Source organism: Sceloporus occidentalis, unplaced genomic scaffold (assembly GCF_023333645.1).
Source record: "Sceloporus occidentalis isolate IW3139 unplaced genomic scaffold, rSceOcc1.0.p SCAF_1, whole genome shotgun sequence".
Classification (NCBI taxonomy): domain Eukaryota; kingdom Metazoa; phylum Chordata; class Lepidosauria; order Squamata; family Phrynosomatidae; genus Sceloporus; species Sceloporus occidentalis.
The window spans coordinates 68,001,839-68,024,894 of NW_028316981.1; the positions used below are offsets into that span (position 1 = coordinate 68,001,839).

The following is a 23,056-nucleotide window of genomic DNA, read 5'->3' on the forward strand; positions in this document are numbered from 1 at the left end:
GAGGTGGTTTAAAGTCCTTATAGTTTAAGTGGCAACTGTTGTAGATTTAACTACAGTTAACATTGCTGCCAGAATAACACTAAAGGGCATTTAAGATTTAGGCACACAGCAGGAACAAGTTGTGTTTCACAGGGAACTGGATCAGATGTAGTGTGCAATTCTCTCTTTTACTCAGCATAGGAAACCATCCTCGACCTGTATCTTCAGTAGGTCTTTGATGAGAAGGAGAGTTTTGGCATATCTGTCTTACTATTCAGTAGAAGGAATGGGGGATCTGTGGCCCTAATCTGATGGAAGGCAGAGAAGGAAGGAGTGATATAAAAACATTCAGTGCTGGTGGTGATTGGTGGAGCTGAAAGGAGTTCTAGCTGGAGAAGGGTTAAAGTGATGGCATGGAAGAGTGATTGTTCTTGTCATTGTCAGTGTTGTTGTGAACAATTAGGAGCAAGGCTTTTAGCTAGCAATGTAGGACAAGATATTTAGAAAAAGCAGAAATGCTTAACCTCTTGTTCTTTTGGGTGATTTGTTTTATTAGACGCATAAGAGTTCTAAACAATAGAAAACACGTGCAAACTAAAACCAAACAGAACTCTAAATGTTTCACATCATATAAATTCACCATGTAACTGAGGTCTGATACACAATATTGTTAAAATAACAGCAGAGTTTGATAGCAGTAAAACAGTCTTCAATGCCAGTGAATAATTAAATCAGAAAAGACTATATCTGTGTTAACCAAAAATATGGAAACAGTGAGAGTGAGTATAAATCAGAATTTGCAGGTGCTTATGAAGAAGCCTGAAGCGGAAACTCTGATCTTCTCTGAGTTCACAATCTGCCTGTTTTTATTCACCAGTTCCTCATTTTAATATTTAATAGTTCGCAGAAACCTCTGGAGCATTTGTATAAGAAAAATGCATAATTACAATTATAAATTTATGTCTATCTGTTTGTTATTATAGTATTATAGAATTTGCAAAAGACCCAGTGGAGTAACAAGTCCAGCCGTCTGTTACAAGACAGTTAATCTTTGACCTAAACCATCTGAATAGGTGTCAAGCTGTGTGCAAAACTTTGACAAAAGTTCCTGACTTTTTCAGTCTGCTTAATATTGTTGTCGGGTGCTATATTTCTTAATTATTTAAGCTAAGACTTTCTCACGGCTAAGACAAGTTGCTTATTTCTTTTCAGTCACTAGCACAAACACTTCTAATCATTTTAATTCACTTTAATGATATCCCTTTAGTGTATTAGAAAATTATCAGTTTGGAATACTTTGTGTTTCTTTGTATTTGTTGGGTAGCTTTATAACAGTAGTTACAGTACCAAATCAGATTTAAAGCACATCATTCTTTGGTTGCATATACTGTCATTGTTATCCTCCTTTATATTTATTTGCAAGTATAATAAACAGTCTTTGTTTATTAGAGCAGGATGGATAACAATTAAGCCCCTGGAACCAAGAATATCTTTTGTCTCACCAAGAGAGAATAATCTGTGTAGGCCTTCCTAGTTCATCTACTAAGTCGACTTGAAGGTAGTTAGCAACAACAACAAACATCTCCACATTACTGCTATTCTGTACTGGTTTTTATATAACCCCCTTCACAGTCATATACCATCTCATGCCTGATATAACTGTGCCTTCCAGAGTTATAGGCCAAGTCTTGTCTATCCTTTCCACAGTTCCTACAATGTGGTAAGCTACTTTCCACTATAAATAGTGAAAGGCTATAAATAGCCTGCTTCATATTTTGTTCCATTTGTTCTCCTGCTTCATATTTTGTTCCATTGATTTCACATTGTGCACAGTTTGCTTCCTAAAACCTGACAGATCACATGGCGGCCCTGTAGAATGTAGTCACCCTACCAATTGATTCCCTTTTATGATTTAATTTTTCAGTGCTGAAATAAACAAAAGTTGTCTTTATTCATTTGAAAACGCACTGGCTCCTTTTGAATAAAAATCTTGTACTGGTTTCATGTTTGAATCTGAAAAAGACTCATGCTTAGTAAGTCAGAATGGCTTATTAATGCACTTTCATCAAATTAAGGTAAAACTAAATACATTAAACTCCTAAAAGTTTTGAATATATGTGGAAAGATATTAATGTGGAAAGACATGTTTAAACAGTGATACAATGGTAATCTTTACTTACTTTTTACCTTTTTCAGTTTTGTTAGCAATTAAAAATATGTACCTACAGGCAACATTCTCAAGCACATAAAAGCATTGGGGTACTTTCCCAAGATGACTGGGTTGCCTTCCATTCTTATTTCATCCATACGCTGACGAACATAGCGGGTCTGATTGTTGCCTTTGCAGAACGTTTCATCTGTGATGCTGGTAACGTTGTTGTACTGTGAATAGTGAATTTGAAAAATATCAATGCTCAGTGCAAATAAACAGATGTCTATAATCAGTTATTTTGTTCAAATATAATTCATTTAATTTTCTATAGAGTACTAAGAAATTATGTATGAAATGCTTTTTCCAGACTCTTCTCACACATGTCCATCTCTTCAATTACTCTTCCTATAGAAGATCTATACAACAGTCTTCTGGCTGGAGACAATTTCACTCCTAAAATATTACCATTAGGAAATCCTACACCAACGTGTTACTTCATAAGAAGATGTAATTTAACAGACACAAATGTTCTTGCTTAGCAAGTTTCTCATATTTCCCTTAGCTGAGCCTGCTTTATACAACATTTATTTGTTTATTTATTGCATTTCCCTCACAACAAAGCAGTAAACAAAAATAAATGTAATTCTCTAACATTGTTACTTGGGCATTTTCGGTTGTCTCAACTGAAATTTGCCATTTTGTAGCAACAGAATTCCATGCACATATGTTGTTAACATTGTGCAGTGGTTTTCCTGTAACACAAGCTTTACAGTATATAGTTGTGAAGTGAAGCACTAGAAAAACATTCTATGTGTTTTCATCTTATATGCTATGTCCATTTTCACTTTTCATTAGCATTTTTGCTGGATAATAAGGTAACTATAACAGTGAAATAATAAACAGCCTTTTAAAACCTGAAGATGCAGAATACGCAGGCTCTCTGGCAAGTTGGGTGGAACAGCCTCCAGTGCATTATGTGCTAGGTAGAGATAGGACAGATTGGTCAGCTTCTGTAGAAGAGAAAGATGAAAGAAAAAGGCATGGGAAGATTAATTGTCACATCAGCAGTTTAACCAAGATTAGACTAGACTAATCAAATGATTAAAGATGCCTAAACTGAAGATTTTTTTTTGAAAAAAATTCTACTCTCATGGGGTCTTTTGTCAAAAGGAGCAGCTTAAACAGATCAGGGACTCTCAATCCATGGTTTTTGTTTGTTTGTTTTTTGGTGTGATATCTGAATTAGGAATTTTGCTTGACTCTTCTTTAGCAAACTAGAGCCAGAAGCCAGAGTTTTTCCTTGGTTTATGATGCTGATTTGTAAGAGATTTCAAATTAGAGTACTTAGTTTAAATGTCAGGCTACACTAGCCATGGACAGAACATCCATGGCTTGTTAGACTCTCCTGGTAGGAGAAACCCAGTGTGAGTGGTCAAGAAATGTGCACCAGAATGCTTCCGCTTTAAAAAAACAAATCCTGGCTTACTGTACAATGGTGTCTGAACACATCCACTTATTAAAACCCATTCAGCTTGGTGAGATTTTCTTACATACAAAAATGCAGAAGATTGAGATGAAAAGGGGATGGGTATAGTGTGGTTAGATGACTGTGGCTGACAAAGGATTACAAAAGCAGATAGGCAAATAACATAAAAGGTGAAGCCAGAGTGGTTCAGGGAGAACTTTCCAGAAGTATCTTTGGGAAAGAGATAAATGAAAGTGCTTATTGTGGAAATAAGTTTACAGTGAAGGCAAGAATATTGCAAAGACAAACAGGCACCACTTATTGTAAGAAAATGGAAGCAATAAGAAGATGGAACAGATGAAATGTCATATCATTTTGGATCCAATTAATTATTTTAGACAGGCTGCAAGGGATGGTCATGCCCAGTGGGATCTTTTGTCTCCTTCTAGAAGCCTGCTATTTGCAATCTTTTTTTAAAGGCGGACTGGAGTGGGAGGAGAACTGACATGGTGAACTGCTGTTCTATGAAACCACAATTGTAAAATTCCCATGGAGTTGCAAATCAATTTCTGTGGCTCTGATTTAAAGAAATGGAAAAGTTTTAGAAAGAGATATAAAAACAATACAAAACCTTGATATTACATACTTAAGCCAGAACAGATAGCCCTGAAGGGTGTGGCTTGAAGATGGATTGGGGCCGCGGCAACCACACACCTCAGCCCCAGTCCACCTTTAACCTGGCCAAAAAAGGAGTGGAAAAGATCATCTCCTTCGGCCAGCAAAAACGTGGCTTTTGCCATCCTGCCACAGCCCCATGGTGGCTTCAAGCTGCTCTGGCAGTGTGCAGCATATAAATGCTGCATCGCTGGAACACCTTCAAGCCACCTATGTTTGGGCAGCCGCCCAGTTTCCAGGCAGCCTCAAGGGATCATCGGGATGTGCAGCGTCTAAACGTCATGCGCCTGGAGCCGTCTGTTCCAGACCTCTATTTAGCAGAAGACCACTGCCATTCATTCTAGAACATATTACCTCTTCAGGTTCAGGTTATTTATGGCAACTGCTATGTTAATGTTCTGACTGTTTCCTGTTTTAAATATGAAACAAAGTTACTTCCAAGTAAGTCTCATTGAAATCATCAGCAATGACTCTGAGGGTTTAATATTAAATTATTGTAATAAAATCTATCACCTTAAAAGCATTTGCTTTAATTCCTCTGCTCTTAATTTTGTTGTTGTTTGCATTCAGTGTAGTAAGCTTGGGAGGCAAAACTGGAAGCTTGACAATTCCATTATCTGCAAGTGAAAGTTCTTCTAATAATAGGAGCTTTGCAAAAGCCCCGTCTTCAATTTCTTGAATCCTATTTCCAGTCAAATCAATTCTTCTTAGGCTGGCTTTAAAAGAAACAACATTAAGTTAAGTTTCAGTGGTTGTTGTAGGCAATTGCCTGCTAAATGTCATTGAAAGTGATGCTGGATAATGGGGCTGAGCTTGAGGAGAGCTCAGTCCCAGGGTAGTTATGATGGTATCTCTGCACCTGGCCAGAATATTCTACTTTTCCAGTAGCAGCAATGTGAAACTCTTAATGGTTATACAGTAGTTCCATAAAAATATATAGAGAAAGTGGTTCTGGAACAGAACTTCCTAGCACCAAGTTTGGAGCTTGACAAATACCTGCACCCTCTTCCAGGATATGATAAACTGCATGGGGCTCAAGCATACTAATTTATTTCCCCTCTCTGCTTCCTACCCCCAGAGTTTGCCAGTTCTGTGGTGAGTATTTTGTGGCTTATGGCGTCCCTTGGTCATTCAGTCCTCATGGCGCTATTGTGAGGAGGGGATTCCCTTTCAAGGCTTTTCTCTATGCATGCTTGTGTTTTTTGTTGGTCCCATCTATACTACAGTCCTGTTAGGATTCAGGCACCTGAGATCTTCTTTAAGTGGTAACATATAAGACTAGTAAGAAAATGTTGGAGTGTATCTCACCCCCTAATAATAATAATAACAACAACAACATTTATTTATATTTCTTGCCTCTCCCAAGGATCAAGTAATACAAATACAATTGATAAAACACTAATATTGAATTTACCACATTCCTATTAGTCCTCTAAAAACAGTTCATCAGTAGCCAATAATCATAGTCGAGAATGAAACATCATCATAAACTTTTATATGGAGTCCAATGGATAAGCCCACTGGAAGTGATCCATTTTGAGTGCCATCTTAAAGGCCTCTAAGGTATTGATGAGACGGATCTCTTCCGGTAGGCTGTTCCATAATTTTGGAACCGCAGCTGTAAACGCCCTGTGGGAAGTTGTCATTAGCTATTATGATGTTCCAATAAATACTTGAGAGTGTGGGGTGGATAGTGTAGGGAGAGGTGTTCCCACAAGTAACTCGGGCCCGAGCCATGTAGGGCTTTAAGGGGCGTGCTCATGTTTATGATTCCAGGCAACTTGGAATCAGGAGCCTTGCAGTGCTGTTCAGGCTTCCAACAGTGAATGTGAATAGGGAGGAAGGGATTATGCCAACATGCTGGCATTCTTTTGCTTGGTTTTCCTCTTATTATGGCTTTCTGTTCAACTCATGCAGAAAAGCTTAAGCAATAATTTTTTCTTGCCCACTGAGCATTATTCATTGTTAATACCATGTGGTTTATCAGGGCTGAAACTGCTTAAAGAAATTGCAATTGTTTAATCAACTATTTGATTATATTTTTGTCAATATGTAGGTTATTAATTCTGAAGAGTTTGCTTGTTTCTTTTATATTTATGCATTTAACACAGCAACATCATCTCATACTCAGGAAGAAGCCTTTGCAGAGAGGCTGGCCAATACTGTTGGTTACTGGATATACTTATATGAAAATCAATAATAAAAACTCCCTTTATATCAACAGAATTTGTACAGAGGTCTTTGGTGGTGGTGGTGGTGGTCACCCCCCCCCCCCAGCCTTAGTTAGAAGCTGTATAGCCATTTTCATCAGTGTTCTTATAGTTCGGTTACTGGTATAAACTGATAGTATTGGCCTAGGACTCCAGAAGAACATGGTTTCAATCCCTGCTCAGCCAGGAAAACCCATACCACACTATTCTAGCCTGAGAGGAAAGCATAAGCAAACTTCCTATGAAGAACTCTTGCCAAGTCCCAGTATCATCATATGTCACAATTGTCTTCAAGGCATATGACAAGTTACCAACACTGGTAACGGCAATTAAATTTGTCATAATGAGATGTAATTTATCTTCTTTAATAGTATGTAGTCCTGAAAATATACATAATTAGATGATACCAATGTGTATTTTAAAACGTTACTGAAACAGTATTTTTAAATTAATGAATATAATTCTAAATATATACTTACGAATATCAGCAAAATCAGACACTTTCACCTTCTTGATTTTATTGAAACGTGCATAAAGATAACCTGTTTCCTTTGGCAGAGGTGGGACACTTTCAATGTCTGTTTCTTCACAGTATACTGAACCACTTAAACAAACACACAGCAGACAAGTAGCCAAATCTGAAAGCAATAAAATTTTGTTTTCTGTGTAAGTAGATGATTAAAAGGTTATATAAACAGAAATAGAAAGTGGGAATACTCAGACCTAGTGACAAAAATTTTATGGGGCAAAAAACCTCCATTCAAATAGTCTTGCATGAATTTTGCACTACTTAGGGTATGTAAAAAATTTTTACAGTGCTCTTATGATGACTTCTGAAGGCTTTCTTATAAAAGCTTTCCTTTTATAATCTCAGACAAGATTATAAAATACTAATACTTTCAGGAATTTCACATACAGTGCAACAGTGTGTGACCAAATAGTACAAAGTTTAGATTAGTATTAATCTTTAGTAACAATATACTTTATATTGTATAAGAAGTATGCAGAAATAAAAAGGACTGAATTGCAGTTCTCAGTGGTTTGCTATATCATTGGCTGTTACTAGGAATAACAACAATGTTGGAAATGCCATACCAGCATGCAGTAATTACAATGGAAGATAAGGAACCAGTGACACCTAAGAGGAAGCATTGGACCAAAGTGCTATTGTGGAACCAGAAATCTCTGGGTCTCTAAATGATCTCTGCTGCTAGCTCTGGGCCAACATCTTGAAGTTCTTATACAGATCGGCCTGAAAGGCCAGTGTGGGGGCAGAGTCAGGGCATAGAGTCCTGACAACGCACGCCCGACTCCACCCTCCAGGGCGTCCTGTTGCCATGTGCCACTCCAGATGGCATGCAGCATCATGGAGCGCCTCCAGCGCTGCATCCAGATGATGCAGCGCCAAAGGAACACCATATAGCCGTGCCGCCGTGGCTATGGCACCCTTTCGAGGACACAAAAAGGAGCCACTTTTTGCAGCTCCCTTTTGTGCCCTTGAAAGGCTGGATTGGAGTGACAGCATGAGGTTGCCATGGCCCCAATCCGGCTGAAGAAGGGGTGGGTGGCTGGAAGCTGCCCCTTCAGGGCTGTTTGTACAGCCCCAAATTGCTCTTCAGTCCCTACAACAGTGGTGTATTCACCATGAGTGAACGGACTGATAGAGAGGTGCTAGACTCCAAGCTGAAGTCCTGCCCCTTTAAAGCTTATTTTGCAGAAAGAGGTGAAGTTTGACAGGGCACTGAGGACTGGAGCATGAAAACCTTCAGCTGTGTTTTCTACTTGTTGTTCACCTGGAACAGTCCCAGTGCAGCTGCATCTAGCTTGCCCTACTACCATCTGGGGTCCTACTTCAGACATGAACATGGTTGGAAATGTCTCTAAATTAGGACTGGGAGTATTTTGGGCTGCACTTTCCATTATTTCTCACTATTGATTATGCTGACTATGGCTTCTGGGAGTTGCTGTCCAACAATGTATGCAAGGCTAAACTATTTCCATCCCTGCTCTAAATAAAGGTATTATCTGCTCAGATATCTATAATCAGAGAAAGATTGTTTGTACTACATAAATACTGAGGGTTCAATTTCCCTCCTAGATAATACTGTACAGTTGGGCTTCCTCTGTTGTTTTAAATTTGTAAGCTATCTAAACTTGGAGGCTAAGCAGAGTCGGTCCTGGCCAGTAAGGGAGACCACCAATGAGTACCAGATGCTGTGGGCGATATTCAGAATGAGGCAGTGGCAACTTAAAAAAACAAAACAAAAACCCACGATATGGTAGGGTCACCATAAGGTGGAGTTGATTTGAAGATACATAGCAACAACAAACTACCTAAAATTAATCTCCATTTTTGCTATTATGAAGATTTCTGCTCGGAACCACTGCAAGAGGGGAATTAGTTTCAAAGCCTGCTTTTATGTTTTCACAAAAATGAAAACAGAAATAGAATGGTGCCAATTATCAACTGCATCCCATGAACCATAAACTGACATATATCCAAGTATCGTGTGAGTTACCTTAAATAAAAGTTTCTAATTATTCTAATCCAAAATCACTCCAAAACAATCAATTAGGAAAAGGGTGCCAATTAGCGTTCCTGTTTTATAGATGATGAACACTACAGCTGAGAGACAAGCAGTTGACACAAGGCTATCTGTAATAAATGTTTTATTGTAGTGAGGTGCTGGTGTTAAACCTCTCACTTTGGGAATATATTGCAAACAACCCAGAGATCTACCAGGAGATTATGATCTAACTTCTGACTGCCTCAATGTAGTACTGTTTTTCTAAAGAAGACTGAACTCTGCTAGAACATGGCCACATAGCCCGAAAAACCCACAAAAAACTATGGATGCCGGCCATGAAAGCCTTTGACTTTACAGACTGAATGAAGATTGCTGACATGTTTGTCTTGCCTTGTCGTCTTCTTGCCTGCTTCACCATTGTCTTTTGTTACACCAGCTGGCTGAAATACCATAGTGATAGTGCAGGATCAGTTTATTCATTCATTTGTATCCTGCCATTTCTGAAATACTGGGACTCAAGGTACTCACAAAAAGTAAACCAAATGCAGTTCAAAACATTTTCAAACAGAGAAGTAAAGGGATATAAAATTATTGATCATACATAGAATAATACATAGAATTAAATATTCTAAAACAAATCAATTAAAAGATGAACAATAAGAATCAACAAAACAGTGCATCATTTAAAGCTCCTGCAGTCAATCCCTGTACAGCCTATCGGAACGGGGGGGGGGGGGGGGAGATGAAAATATAATGGGTCAGCCACCTTAGCCTCACTGGGGATGTAATTCCAAATCCTGGGAGTACAGTAGTTCCCATCAAGCAAACCTGGCAAAATGATGGAATTGAGAGAAGGGCCTTTATGGAAGCTCTTATAATCTAGGCAGGCTCATATAGAGAGAGATGATCCTTCAGGTAGCTCAGACCCATATAGACAACTAGAGACAATACTGATTGCTGCTTCTTCAGATCATATAACACCAAAACTAAGAATGCCAGAGAGGAATGTGTAGTTGGGCCTTCTTCCTCATGCATCTCAGGCACCATTTCTAATTGGGAAAGCTCTTGGGTGTCTGTGAATATATACTAATTCAAATTTTAAAAGGGCCCATGTGAAGGCCTTGGATATATATAAACATAACATTCCTTTCCTTGGTGGGATGTACAAGATATAAGTTGGTGGAAGTGGGGAGGGCAGAGTGCTGTCTAATACTTGTCTGCTTATAGTTACTATTTGTTCCAGGCAAGTGAAACATTCAATAATGGTGCATATAATATATACTGACTGTTTTATAATCTGGGGGTCATTTTGTTAATTTTCATTTAGGGTCTGCAGTGGGATAAAAACATACCTGTATAATTTGTTGAGCCCTCTCCTGGTCCCTCTTCATCTTTCTGCATTTGTGCTACATTTTCATTGAAAATGATTATACCGTTGTTTTCCTTTTACATTGGAAGGTGTAAAAACAAATACAATAGCAGCAGATTAATATTCAGTAAAGTGGTGGTAAAATTCTACAAATCAATAAATGTCAATTGAAAATTTTCTTGGAATGTTAGAAACAACAGGGAAATCAGCAGTGCTTATTGCATAATGTAAATAATCATGGGCCATATGACAGTAATGATTGATAAATAATTTAAATGGAAGTTGATACAAAATAACAAATTCCAAATCTTGCTTTATATTCCCGTAGTTTCCCCCGATTAATACAAGTTTTCTTGATGTTGTATGTGCCCTCTGCCAGAGTTATGCATATAGATCGTGTATGGGCCAGGGTGATTCTTCTGGAATTCTTCCATGTTTATCTTCAGCTGTGTTGCAGAGTATATCAGGAAATCCTAGTATATATTTTTTCCCTCTGGAGGAGGGCATTACTCATATATAAGTAAATCAGAGTGGAGACTGCAGTCAAAAAAATCAGAGTAAGATTAAGACTTGGAAGGGCAATTATGATGAAGGAACTAGACAAGAGCCAGAAGTGAACTAGACAATATCCAGAAGTGTAAGTGTAGAAATGGGACATAAGATGACATGGATCACCCTAACAAGAAAAAAGGAAGACCATATTCCAGATGAGTAGACTCAATCACAGAAGCCACAACTTTCAGTCTTCAAGACCTGGGCAGGGCTGTTTATGATAGGTGACTTAAAGATCTCTCATTCATAGGGTCAGCATAAGTCAAAGTTGATTTGAAGGTAGTGGACAACAACAACTAGCTAAAACATCAACACCAATAAATAAATAAACAAACAGAAGGAAAAAATATTAGAAGAAGTTAACCACTCAGAGAAATATGAGGAACACAGTGGCTTAGTGGTTAAGACACTGACTGATACTGTAAGGTTGGCAGTTTGAGACGCTGTAAATATTTCTTTCAAAGAAGGTGTTCTAACTCCTCTAAAAATGTAATGTAAAACTACTGCTGAAGAGACTGGACTCCACCAGAATAGACAATTGTTGGCCACTTTCTATATCTCTCTTTTCTAAGTAAGGCCTGAGAAGCTATGGTGACAGCACAAAAACAGCCTTTTTGGGGTAAAACAAATTGATTGAGATTGAGATTTTATTTCTATACCGCCGTTCCCACGATCACGGCGGTTTACAAGCAATACAAATGCGATACAATACAGATTAAAAACAAACTTCACAATAAAAAGCACCCCAATTAAAACCAGCATAACTATACATCATTAAAATCCACATAGAATCAATTAAAAATACTAATCAATCTAAAAATTCCAATACAATACAGCACACAGTACATAGGGGAAAAGCAGTCAGGACATGTGAGGGAAGGCTTGACAGAATAAATGAGTCTTCAGGTTCTTCTTGAACGACTCCAGGGAGGGGGCTAAGCGGAGCTCCTCAGGGAGAGCGTTCCAAGATTGCGGGGCTGCCACAGAGAATGCCCTTTGCGCCGTTAGTACAAATCTTGTCTTGGGAACGCTCAAAAGATTTTTCCCCCCTGACCTGAGTGTGCGGGGCGGATTGTATGGGGAGACGCGGTCCTCCAAGTACTCTGGGCCCAAGCCATTTAGGGCTTTATAGGTAACAACCAACACCTTGTATTGGGCCCGGAAGCGAATTGGCAGCCAATGCAGATCTTTCAGTATCGGTGTTATGTGGCTGGCCCTGGAACTACCAGTAACCAGCCTAGCGGCCATATTTTGAACCAACTGCAGCTTCCGAGCTTGGTACAAGGGTTGCCCCATGTAGAGCGCATTACAGAAATCAAGTCGAGAAGTTACCAGTGCATGCACCACTGTTTCAAGGTCCCCCCGGTCGAGGTAGGGACGCAGCTGGCAAATCAGCCGAAGCTGATAACAGGTGCTCCTAACTGTCACATCCACCTGAGGGGTCAGGTGAAGCGACAAGTCAAGGAGCACCCCCAAACTGCGAACTGAGTCCTTTACAGGGAGCGTGACCCCGTTCAGGACAGGTGGACAAACCTCCTTCCCAGGACCAGGAGAACCTATCACAAGCAGTTCCGTTTTCTCTGGATTCAGGCTGAGTCTGTTTTCCCTCATCCAACCCATTACCGACTCCAGACAGGCATTGAGCGGAGAGATGCCATTCCTAGTCACTGCATCAGTCGGAGACACAGAGAAGACTATTTGGGTGTCATCAGCGTACTGATAACACCGCGCCCCGTGTCTCCGGATGATCTCTCCCAGCGGCTTCATGTAAATGTTAAATAGCATAGGGGACAAGATCGCTCCCTGAGGGACCCCAGATGTAAGGGCCCTCCTATCGGAGCGACAGTCCCCCAGCTCCACCATCTGGAATCTACCCGAGAGGTAGGAACGGAACCACTGCAGAGCAGTGCCCCCGATACCCAACTCCCCCAGGCGATCCAGAAGGATACCATGGTCGATGGTATCGAAGGCCGCGGAGATGTCCAAGAGCACTAAACAGGGACACTCTACCCCTGTCCATGCCCAGACGGAGATCATCGACTAAGGCGACCATGGCAGTCTCAACCCCATAGCCCGCCCGAAAGCCAGTTTGAAATGGGTCCAGATAATCCGTATCCTCCAAGACCCTCTGCAGCTGGGAGGCAACCGCTCTCTCGATCACCTTCCCTAAAAATGGCAGCAGTGACACAGGCCGATAATTGTTTCGAATTAGGGGGTCAAGGGAGGGCTTCTTTAGTAAAGGTTTTACAATGGCCGTTTTTAAATTCGATGGAAAAAGGCCCTCCCTGAATGATGTGTTGATGATGCGACACAGCATTTCTGTTGTCGCCATTCCCCCTTGAACTGCCAGCCATGAAGGACAGGGATCGAGAGAGCAGGTCGTCTTCCTAACGTTGCTGAGGATCTTGTCCACATCCTCGGTACTAACAGACTCAAACTGATCCAGTATAACTGAGTCCACGGAAGCACTGGACGCCTCTACTCCTGATTCTGAACCAATAACAGCGTCAAGATCGGCCCTTAGCCGAGAGATTTTATCCGCGAAGAAGTTGTTAAACTCGTCACAGCAGGCTTTAGATGGCTCCAATAGTGGGTTCAGGGGGGGAGCCAACTGAGTGAGCTCTCTCACCACCCTGAACAGCTCTGCTGGACGCGACTCCGCGGACGCAATACGTGCAGCATAGAACGAATTCTTAGCTGCACCTATTGCCACTCCGTAGGCCTTCAAATGAGACTCTAGGAGTGTCTTGTCAGCTAAGTCCCGATGTCTCCGCCATTTTCGCTCTAGTCATTGCGCAGCCCGCTTCCTTGCCCTGAGATCCTCCGTATACCAGGGCTTTTTATTGGAAGCAGGCCGGAAAGGACACTTGGGAGCGATACTGTGTATAGCCCTGGAAAGATCAACATCCCAGATGTTGGTCAGGGCATCAACAGAATCGCCGTCAGTTCCAACCAAATAGCCCTCTAGGGCTTCCTGGAACCTTTTGGATTCCATTAGCCTTCGAGGGTGGACCATTCTAATAGGTCTGCCACCCCCAGGGGGGATCTGGACAGTAGCCTTGATACTAGCCTCAACCAGGAAATGATCCGTCCATGACAGGGCAGAGATATTAGTTACCTCAGCCCACGGAGACTCCATGTCCGTACAGAAGACAACATCGAGTGTATTACCGGCAAAATGCATGGGCCCTGTGACCAATTGGGACAGGCCCATGGCAGTCATGGTAACCATGAACTCCCGAGCCACACCAGTTGGAACCTGACTGGCCTCGAAGGGGATGTTGAGGTCCCCCAGGACAAGAAGCCATTACAAACTGGTTTTAGGTCTGATTATGGAATAGAAACTACCTTTGTGAATAATGTACCATATAAACTCGACTATAAGTCGACCTCATGTATAAGTCGAGGGCAGGTTTGGGGGCCAAAATTATGGATTTTGTTATGACCCGTGGATAAGTCGAGGGTAACACTTAGGGTCATATAGCAAAGGATCTAAAGGATGAAGCAAAGCAAAACAATATCAAAGAACTTACAAAATCTCAGCAGAGATAACTCTTTGTGCTCACTCGTAAGGCTCAATGGATGAGAGATTACAAGGGGTTAGTGCTTCCAGGACAGATTATATTCTTGCTTTTCTCCAGGGGATGGTTCCTTCTTTTAAATAAGAGTTAAGATAAAGTACTTACATTATAGATAAGTCAACCCAGATTTTTGGGGTCAAACTTATACATGAGCATATACAGTATACTGAGCGCTAGATGGGAGTGTTTCTCTGTTAGTTCTTCTGGGTCTTTCAAATGCATTTGTCACCTTTGATCACAGTACCTTCTGGACTATTTGACTTATAAGGGACTGGGAGGCACACTTTTGCAATGGTTCCAGTCTTCCTTGCCAGTATGTTCCTAGGGGGGATGTTGAGGGATTGTTGTTCAGCTTCATGGCCATTGGCTTGGGTTCATTATAGTCTCATATGCTTTTTGACATCTAAATAAAGTGGCTGGGGGAGATTACCCAGTGTTTTTGGGACTAGGAGTCATCAATATGCTTATGATACCCAGTTCTATCTGTGTTTTTCATCTTATAACAAAAACCTGTATTAGTCTTGAAATGTTGTCTGTATGTTGTAGAAAATTGGATATTTTCGAATAAACTGAGGTTCAATCCAGATGAGATGGAAATTCTGTTGGGCAGTAAGAAAGTCAACCTGGGTATAGAATTATTATTTTTTCTGGATATGATTGGATTCCCTCTGAAAGATCAGGTTCACAGCTTTGGTGTATAGGATCCACCAATGATGTTGGAAGACCAGGTGGCTGCTGTGAACAGATGTACCTTTGCCCAGCTTCAGGTGATGTACCAGATTTGTCCTTTCTTAGGAAGGACTCTTATGGCTGCAGTAATTCATATGTTAACTATCTCCCAATTAAGCTAATGTAATGCATTCAGCATGGAACTGTCCTTGAAAACTATTAGGTCTGCACTCTAGAAACTACACATCACGAGTTGTGCACCAAATGTATTGTTTTCATATTTGCTCCTGAACTCAGTTCTGATTTATAAAGACCTAAACAGCATGGGATTAGATTATTTGATAAACTGCCTCCTGCAGTGTGAGCCCGAGGAAAATTTACAATGCCCAGCATAATTACAGTATGTATTCCACTACCTTGAAAGGCTTGGTTGGTAAAGCCAAGCTTCCTCCATCCCACAAGCTTCCAGTGGGCAGTTAAGGGGCTGAATCACAGGCCAAAAGATCCATCCCCCCCCCCCCCCAAGTTTGGGATTCTCCTGTACAAACAATGTAGGAAAATAGCCATGGGTCATCTGGTCTAGACAATGATCTGACTTCCGGACTGACCCTGGTCCCGGATGGAACCATTGACAGGATATCATGAGGTTGGTCTGTCCTGCCTTCCTGTATAATCCCCAAGACTGCTTTTCATATATTTCAGGGGATGTATCTCTGTTTCAGTGGTGTCTGGTCTTTACAAAACTTTAATCTATTTTTCCTAGTTTTATGAAACAGACTATCCTGTAACATAACAGATTCATGTAAGATGATAAACTGAAGCTCATTGTCTTATTGGAATGTATCTTTGTTGTTGTTAACTGCCTTCAATTGACCCCAACTCATAGCAACCCTGTGGATGACACATCTTAACCCCCCTCCCCCCACTCCTCTGCTGTACTTTGATGCAGACCTGTGACCTCCCTGATTGAGTCCAGCTTTCTAGTGTGCGGTCTTGCTGTCATTCTATTGCCTTATACATTTCCTAGCATTATTGTCTTTTCTAATAGGTGATGCCTTCTCATAATGTGGCCAAAGTACCACAGCCTCAGTTTGGTTATCTAGGCTGCCATGGATAGATAAGGCTTGATCTGTTCTCTAGCACCATATCTCAAGTGAGTTGATTTTCTTCTTATCTGCTTTCTTCACTATCCATGTCTCATATCTGTACATGGTGATGAAGAATACAAAGGCTTTGACAGTTCTAAGTTTAGTGTTCAGTTGTATATCTTTACACTTCAGGATCTTCTCTAGCTCTATCATAGCTGCCCTTCTCATTCTTGTTCTTCAAAACAGAGTTGTCTATATGATTTTGAAAAAGTTGCACTTTCCTCTTTGTCTTTCTAACATAGCAAACATATATTCTTAAGGATTAAGAATATATAGTTAAGAACTTCATGCATCAAATGCATATTTCTAATCATCATTTGAAAATACTATTCTCTCACGTGCTCTTTATTCTGCTTTCAGATAGCTTTAAATGGGGGGGGGGTTGTTTTTTCTTTTTCTTTTGTTTTTGTAATGCTTCAACATGTCCAGTCTAAACCGCACAATTGTTAAGCTTATTATTCTCTTTGGTATTGGCTCTGTATGTTGTTATGAGGCACTGATGCATCCTAGATTTTCTATGTGTATGTCTTATGTTCTAGACAGTAACATTCTACACACTGGTGACTAGGGCATACTACTTTATGGTGTGATATAGTGTTAATCCTAATAATCAATAAAGTAGGATACAGTTGTGTTTTAGTCTAAATATGTGAAACAGTTTATTGCATTACTACTATTTATCATGTTAATAAGTGTAATAATTAGAAATTGCTCATTTATGGAAAAATCTAAAGGTCGAAAACACTCATAAATGTACTGATCTTCAATTTACATAGATTGGGGTGAAAGGAAATTAGAATGGCTCTGGCATTTGTCTACTTTTTCGTTCTTTATGAAATTCACATCCTTTCCCTCTTCACAGCCACACCCCAGAATACTGCTTTACTCCCCATCCTGTTTGAGGTTAGTATTCCAATCTAGAGTAGGGACCTTGGTTGATACCTCAGTGGCACCTAGTAAGGCCAGAAGGGTGTCTTCAGTGCCATGTTTCATTAGAGACTGGGGTGTGTGGCAATGTGGGGAATTTTACTCCTTCCTGTGGCCCTTGGCAGATGTTCCCAGGACCACAGGGTAGGAACCTTAACGTACAAAGTAACACATATTTATTATAGTTTCCTTTGAGAATCAGTATGGTGTAATGGTTTGGGCATTGGACTAAGACTAGAGAACAGAGTTCAAATCCCTGCATGACCATGAAATCCACGGGTTGACCCCAGGCAAGTCACATTCTCTCAGCCTCAGTGGATAACAATGGCACCCCCCCCCCCCCAAGAAAACCCTGTGATAGGTTAATCTTAGGATCCCCATAAATTGGAAATGATGTGAAGGCACACAACAACAGTGCATATAATCTGTTTTACAAATGAGTGTGGTGGGCTAGTCCTATAGTTTGCCAAGATCCCAAAATAAATTCACAATGTCAGATTTCCAAGATTTATCAGTACATGCTTGATCAAAGGACAACACTGGGTATTTTTCAGTGCAAGTGCAGAATGATCACTATGATAATATGATACAGTACAAGTAACTTAGGAATGTAATAGTAATTGATGATGGTGATGATGAAGATGATGATGATGATGCACTAAGCATGTTTGTGACCCATATTGCAAGTCATATTATAAACTCCTGTGATCACAAAAACATCAGCATTAGGATGAAGGACCCAAGCATGTTAATTTAGTAGTGTAACTTTATTATGCTTTAGATTTTGGATCACTTTATATTATCTTTATTTCTGTTGGCTCTTTTTATTTTTACTCATGGAACATGCACACATGCATAGATGACTAATACGGATACTGGCAGAATGGAAAAAGTAAAATAAGAACTTACAAACTACCTTATATTTTACTGCATCCTGTGGTTTGTCCTCATAATCTTCTTTAAATAATATGTCTTCATAACTTTGCTTGAATAGTGCATCTTCAGCATTGGCCAAACCAAGATCATAAAATGGGGCTATGTTTTGTTGATGAGGTGGTGCTAACTTCACCAAGGGCATAACAAAATAGAAGAAGAGACAAAACTTCTGCAAAGTCTTCATTTCAAGAGATCAGGCTTGTATTGGGCTGGAAAGGCTAAGGAGAATAATTTCTTTGTGACTAGAAATAAAAAAAGCAATCTGTCAAAACAATATTTAAAGCCTAGAAGACTAGTTGGCAGTGAGTTTCTAATGCTCAAGGAACATGGAAATATTTTTAACTCTTTGTGTTCTTTATTTAAGTGCTGTTACAGTAAAAAAAAGTGGTATTGTACAGTGCGCTAAAAACAAATAAAGTACAGTATGCTGTTCTTTGAAATAATACATTTTTTGCATTTCAGTGCCAGTTAGAAATATCTGCAAAAGATAGTTGCAGATCTGGCAAGTACAGTGAAGAAACAGTTAAAAAGGGAGCAGGGCTGAGCCCAGCCTGGAGTGAAAAGATTATTTTTTCATTGTCTTCAAAGCTATTTTGTATAGCAAAACAGGCTTTGAAATGTATAACAAAGAATCAAAACACATTTGAAACATTTATTTAAATATGCATATGATTGATGAAAAGCACAGTAATTAGATAATAAATTATTAAAGTACCATATACAGTAATCAAAATATTTTTGCAGTAATATAAACCCATTTGCCATGTATTAAAGTAATGTCTTGGAAAACAGCACCTACCGTTTTTGCTGACTGAGCTCTCCTTTATGACTGTTTTCTGGATAGTTTTCTGTGCATTAATTCCAAATGGCCAGAGAAAAGCTATAGAATATTTTCAACAGACTGAAATGATAGTACTACAAAAAGTGACAGCCTCGAAAGCACTTTCTGTGCGGTAAAGGAGGCTGTGTCAGTATGCAGTCTTATATGCAAAATAATCCAAAATAATAAATCAGTTGTTCTCAGCTAATATACTGGAAGAGATCCAGCTAAATATGTTAATCTTGTTGCTTTTATCGTTTCAAGAATTTAGTGAACCAACTGCAGTTTCACGCAATAAAGACTTAAGCAAAGTCATGTGCTTTTCATTTAGTTTTGCGTTTAATGGGAAACAAAGAAGCTGACTTCCGTTTCAGATTAAACAGTGCATTCCACTTTTTTGTGCAGTAAAAGATTGTGACTCAAGAAGCACATAGAAGAAACTCAGTTTTAGTTTGTAACGTAACCCATTAAACAGGAATTGATGGATAGTTTTTCCATTGATCATACTGAGTTCTTTTTTCAGCAATGTTAGGGTTAAGCTTTTGGAGGACTGACTAGCATTCCAACCCGAATAGCTCATTATAGAAAATACTGGGATGCATATTCTTTGAAAGTGCAACTTGTGACAGAAGGAGGTTTGCGTATATAAGTATATTTCCAGTATTGCATACCAGTTAAGACTTCTCATTAAAAGGGTCTACATATATAAAGAGTGTGTAGTGTTGGAAGAACACAGCTATTTAAATGACTTGTGATTTTTCTGGCATAGTTATTTTTAGCTAGGGCATCAAACAGCTGAAAATATTTAAATATATAGGATTTTTTTAAAAGCCCAAAGTCATTCTGTTGCAGAATGTTTATTGCCCTCAAAAAAATAAAAATAAAATAAAATGCCAGAGTGGAGGAAACAGCTGTTTGCTCTGGAACTTCATCTCAGCTGGCATCAGTTACTTTGGCTTAGTACATCTGCTAGTGTGCGAACTGTGCTTATAGCTCTTCATTTTGAAACCTGATACATCTTGAACACAACTGTTTCCCTTGAATTCATTGTGCAGATTGTGAATAGCTCTTGTAATATGTAATACTAAAAACCAGGCACATAAATGTTTCTGAATTCATACAGTTTTTGGATTTAGATGCTAATGCATGAAAAGATTTTCTGAGTTCTGAAGGACTAGTTCAGTGATGATGAACCTTTTAGAGATCGAGTGCCCAGGCTCAAAGGTGTTCCAGCACCAGGTGTTACTTGGTGCTGGGGTGGGGGGCTTCCTGGGGTGGGACTTCCACCTTCCAGGGGCGGAACTTCCCCGGAGATGGTTGAAGGCCTGGAAGGGCAGGGGAAGAGAAGGAATAGGCCATGCCTGTTCCTGCTCTTCCCTCACGCTCCCGTGTGCCCTCAGAAGTGGCTTTGCATGCCAGAGAGGGCACACATGCCATAGGTTCGCCACCACAGGACTAGTTGTTTCTGTCCTTTGTCCTGTCTTTTCATTCATTCAGTGGTTAATTATGAGGGTTCTCTCCTTTTAAAAATGCTATTCCTCTCATTAAACATAAAATATGGGAAGCTGATAATAAGCAGGATGGCTTATTCAAAGCAGTCCTCCTCACACAAGGGAAATTCCCCAGCCCCTCCTTTGATTACAGGTATTGCTTACAGTGGCAATCCATGGACTGGTGTTGGTCCACAAGTCACTAGTTTCAAGTCTGCAGCAAATTTCCCCCTGGGAAGAAAGAAACAACTGTAGCCAGTGTGCATAAATATGGTAGTGATAAGGAAGATGGTGGCAAGATGGAAATTAGTGGTACTGATTCCTGGCACATTTTTTTTTAAAAAAATGCCCGTTCTCCACATCAAAAAGCCTGAGAAGCACTGGTGTGTTTATTTCACAAGCATTACACACCCTGGCTCAACAATTCATTTTTTATTCCAGTAGGAGCAGCATGGGAGGCTATCAGAGTTATTGCACTAATGGTATAGCTGCAGAGGCTACAGTGTGCCTGCATCCTCCATTTAATTGATTTAAATCAGGGGTAGGCAACCTTTTTGAGCCAGGGGCCGGGTTGGTGTCCCCCAGAGAACGGGGGGGGGGGGGGGGGAGCCAAAAATAAATAATTAAAAAATATAGGACAACATTTTCAAATGTAGGGCACATTTTTTAAAAATGGAGGACATGCGAAAAAAATTGATGATTTTTTAAAAAATGTTAATATAAATGCATATTTCTTAGGCATGATCAAAATGGAGGACATTTGGGCATTATTCCTAGACAGATGGCAGAAATGGACTTCCCTTTCTGGCCAACCCCCCTCCCCCCATTCCAAACAACACATTTGGGCACTGAACATGGCTTTACTTAAGATGGCCTCTTGCATATTTCAGAGGCTTATTGCATAACCAAACTCTTTGGGTTTCACACTGAACATGGGTTCACATGGCTATGCATATTGAAGATGTCAAGGTGGTTTCACAGTTCTTGCACCAAGTGTACTTCTCAGAAGTGTGTACTTGGTCAAGGGACTTTGGTTTTTCTTCACTGCGCATGAGTTTGTAAAAATCACAGCAATTTACATTGGCCTTGCCTCAGAGGCTTTCTGATATCAATATCACCATTAAAGAACCAAAAACACACAGAAAAGGCACTTTGGAAAGTCACGCTCTCTTGGCTTCAGAAACAGTGTGTGCATGCTGACTCATATCATCATCATCATCATTATCATCATCATCACACTATCACTGTCAAAACAAGGGAGACTTGTTAGCATTAAAAGCACCCAAAACACACTTTGGAAGGTGACACTCTCTCGGCTTAAGAAACAGTGCCTGCATGCCTCTCAAGCTGACTCATATCATCATCATCATCATCATCATCATCATCATCATCATCATCACCACACTATCACTGTCAAAACAAGGGAGACTTGTTAGCATTAAAAGCACCCAAAATAAAATTTTAAAAAACTGTGAGGCCTCTGGCCACTCACCATTTCTTCCTTCCTCCTGCTCCCCCTCCTCCTCTTCCTCCTCTTCTTTCTTCTCCTCCTACCCCTCCTCCTCTTCCTCCTCCTCCTCCTTCTGCTCCCTCCTCCTCCTCCCCCCTCCTCCTCTTCCTCCTCCTCCTCCTCCTTCTGCTCCCCCTCCTCCTCTTCCTCCTCTTCTTTCTTCTCCTCCTCCCCCTCCTCCTCTTCCTCCTCCCCTCCTCCTTCTGCTCACCCCTCCCCCTCCTCCTCCTCCTCCTCCTCCTCCATCTGCTCCCCCTCCTCCTCTTCCTCCTCCTCCTCCTGCTCCCCCTCCTCTTCCTCCTCTTCTTTCTCCTCCTCCTCCTCGCCCTCCTCCTCTTCCTCCTCCCCCCTCCTCCATGCGCTGCGCGGCCTGGGGGCGGGACAGAGGAGAAGGAGGTGGGAGACGGGGAGGGCAGCGTGGGCCTGCACGGGGAGGCAGGGAGGGCAGCGCGGGGCTTTCCCCTTTGCCTCCTCTGCCCCAGGCCACGCGGCCCTCCTCTTCCTCCTCTGTGCGGTGGAGGAGGAGGAGGAGGAGGGCAGCGCGGTCGCGCGGCCCAGGTGGAGGAGGAGGCGGCGGCGGCGGCAGGACCAGGCTGGGGCCGGTCGCGGTCCCGCCGCCTCCGCTGGCCACATCCAGCCCATGGGCCAGGGGTTGCCGACCCCTGATTTAAATAAATCATTCCTTGTTATTGAGAAAACATGCTTGTGTATTAAAGTCTTTTCTATAGGCTCTTCTCTTTGCAATTCAGAACTGGAAACAATCAAAGAAAATGAACCAGCATTGCTTATTGAGTTTTTCAAGATAATGAATGGAATCCTGTTGGTGCACTATGCTGGTATAAAAGATATTGTATAATCCCTCAGAAACTGAGTAAGTGTAGTACTTAGTTCTGCAAGCAGCTCACAGTCTTTTCTCACTTTTGATATCAGGAAGGGGGAGCTATTCAACCATTGCATTATGGATGAGCCCAAGCCTTGATGCCCATTGTGCACTTGGTTGCTCAACTGTGGATTCCATCGTAACGTAACTATTCCGCCATGTATA

At 40.8% G+C, this 23,056-nt stretch overlaps 2 protein-coding genes across 9 annotated transcripts in view; one reads left to right on the forward strand and one right to left on the reverse strand.

The window, feature by feature from the left end:
• Nucleotides 1–23,056, forward strand: part of CENPP (centromere protein P) — a 264,711-nt gene that overhangs the window by 76,179 nt on the left and 165,476 nt on the right. The gene's annotated exons all lie outside the window — the stretch shown is intronic.
• On the reverse strand, nucleotides 241–19,210 carry OGN (osteoglycin). The gene is made up of 7 exons (XM_089523664.1): nucleotides 18,991–19,210; nucleotides 18,172–18,433; nucleotides 10,362–10,452; nucleotides 6,961–7,119; nucleotides 4,785–4,987; nucleotides 3,046–3,141; nucleotides 241–2,361 (listed from the first exon to the last, which is right to left on the reverse strand). The coding sequence occupies exons 2-7, from the start codon at nucleotides 18,373–18,375 to the stop codon at nucleotides 2,188–2,190; spliced, it is 927 nt and encodes a 308-aa protein (XP_089379790.1). The 5' UTR covers nucleotides 18,376–18,433; nucleotides 18,991–19,210; the 3' UTR covers nucleotides 241–2,187.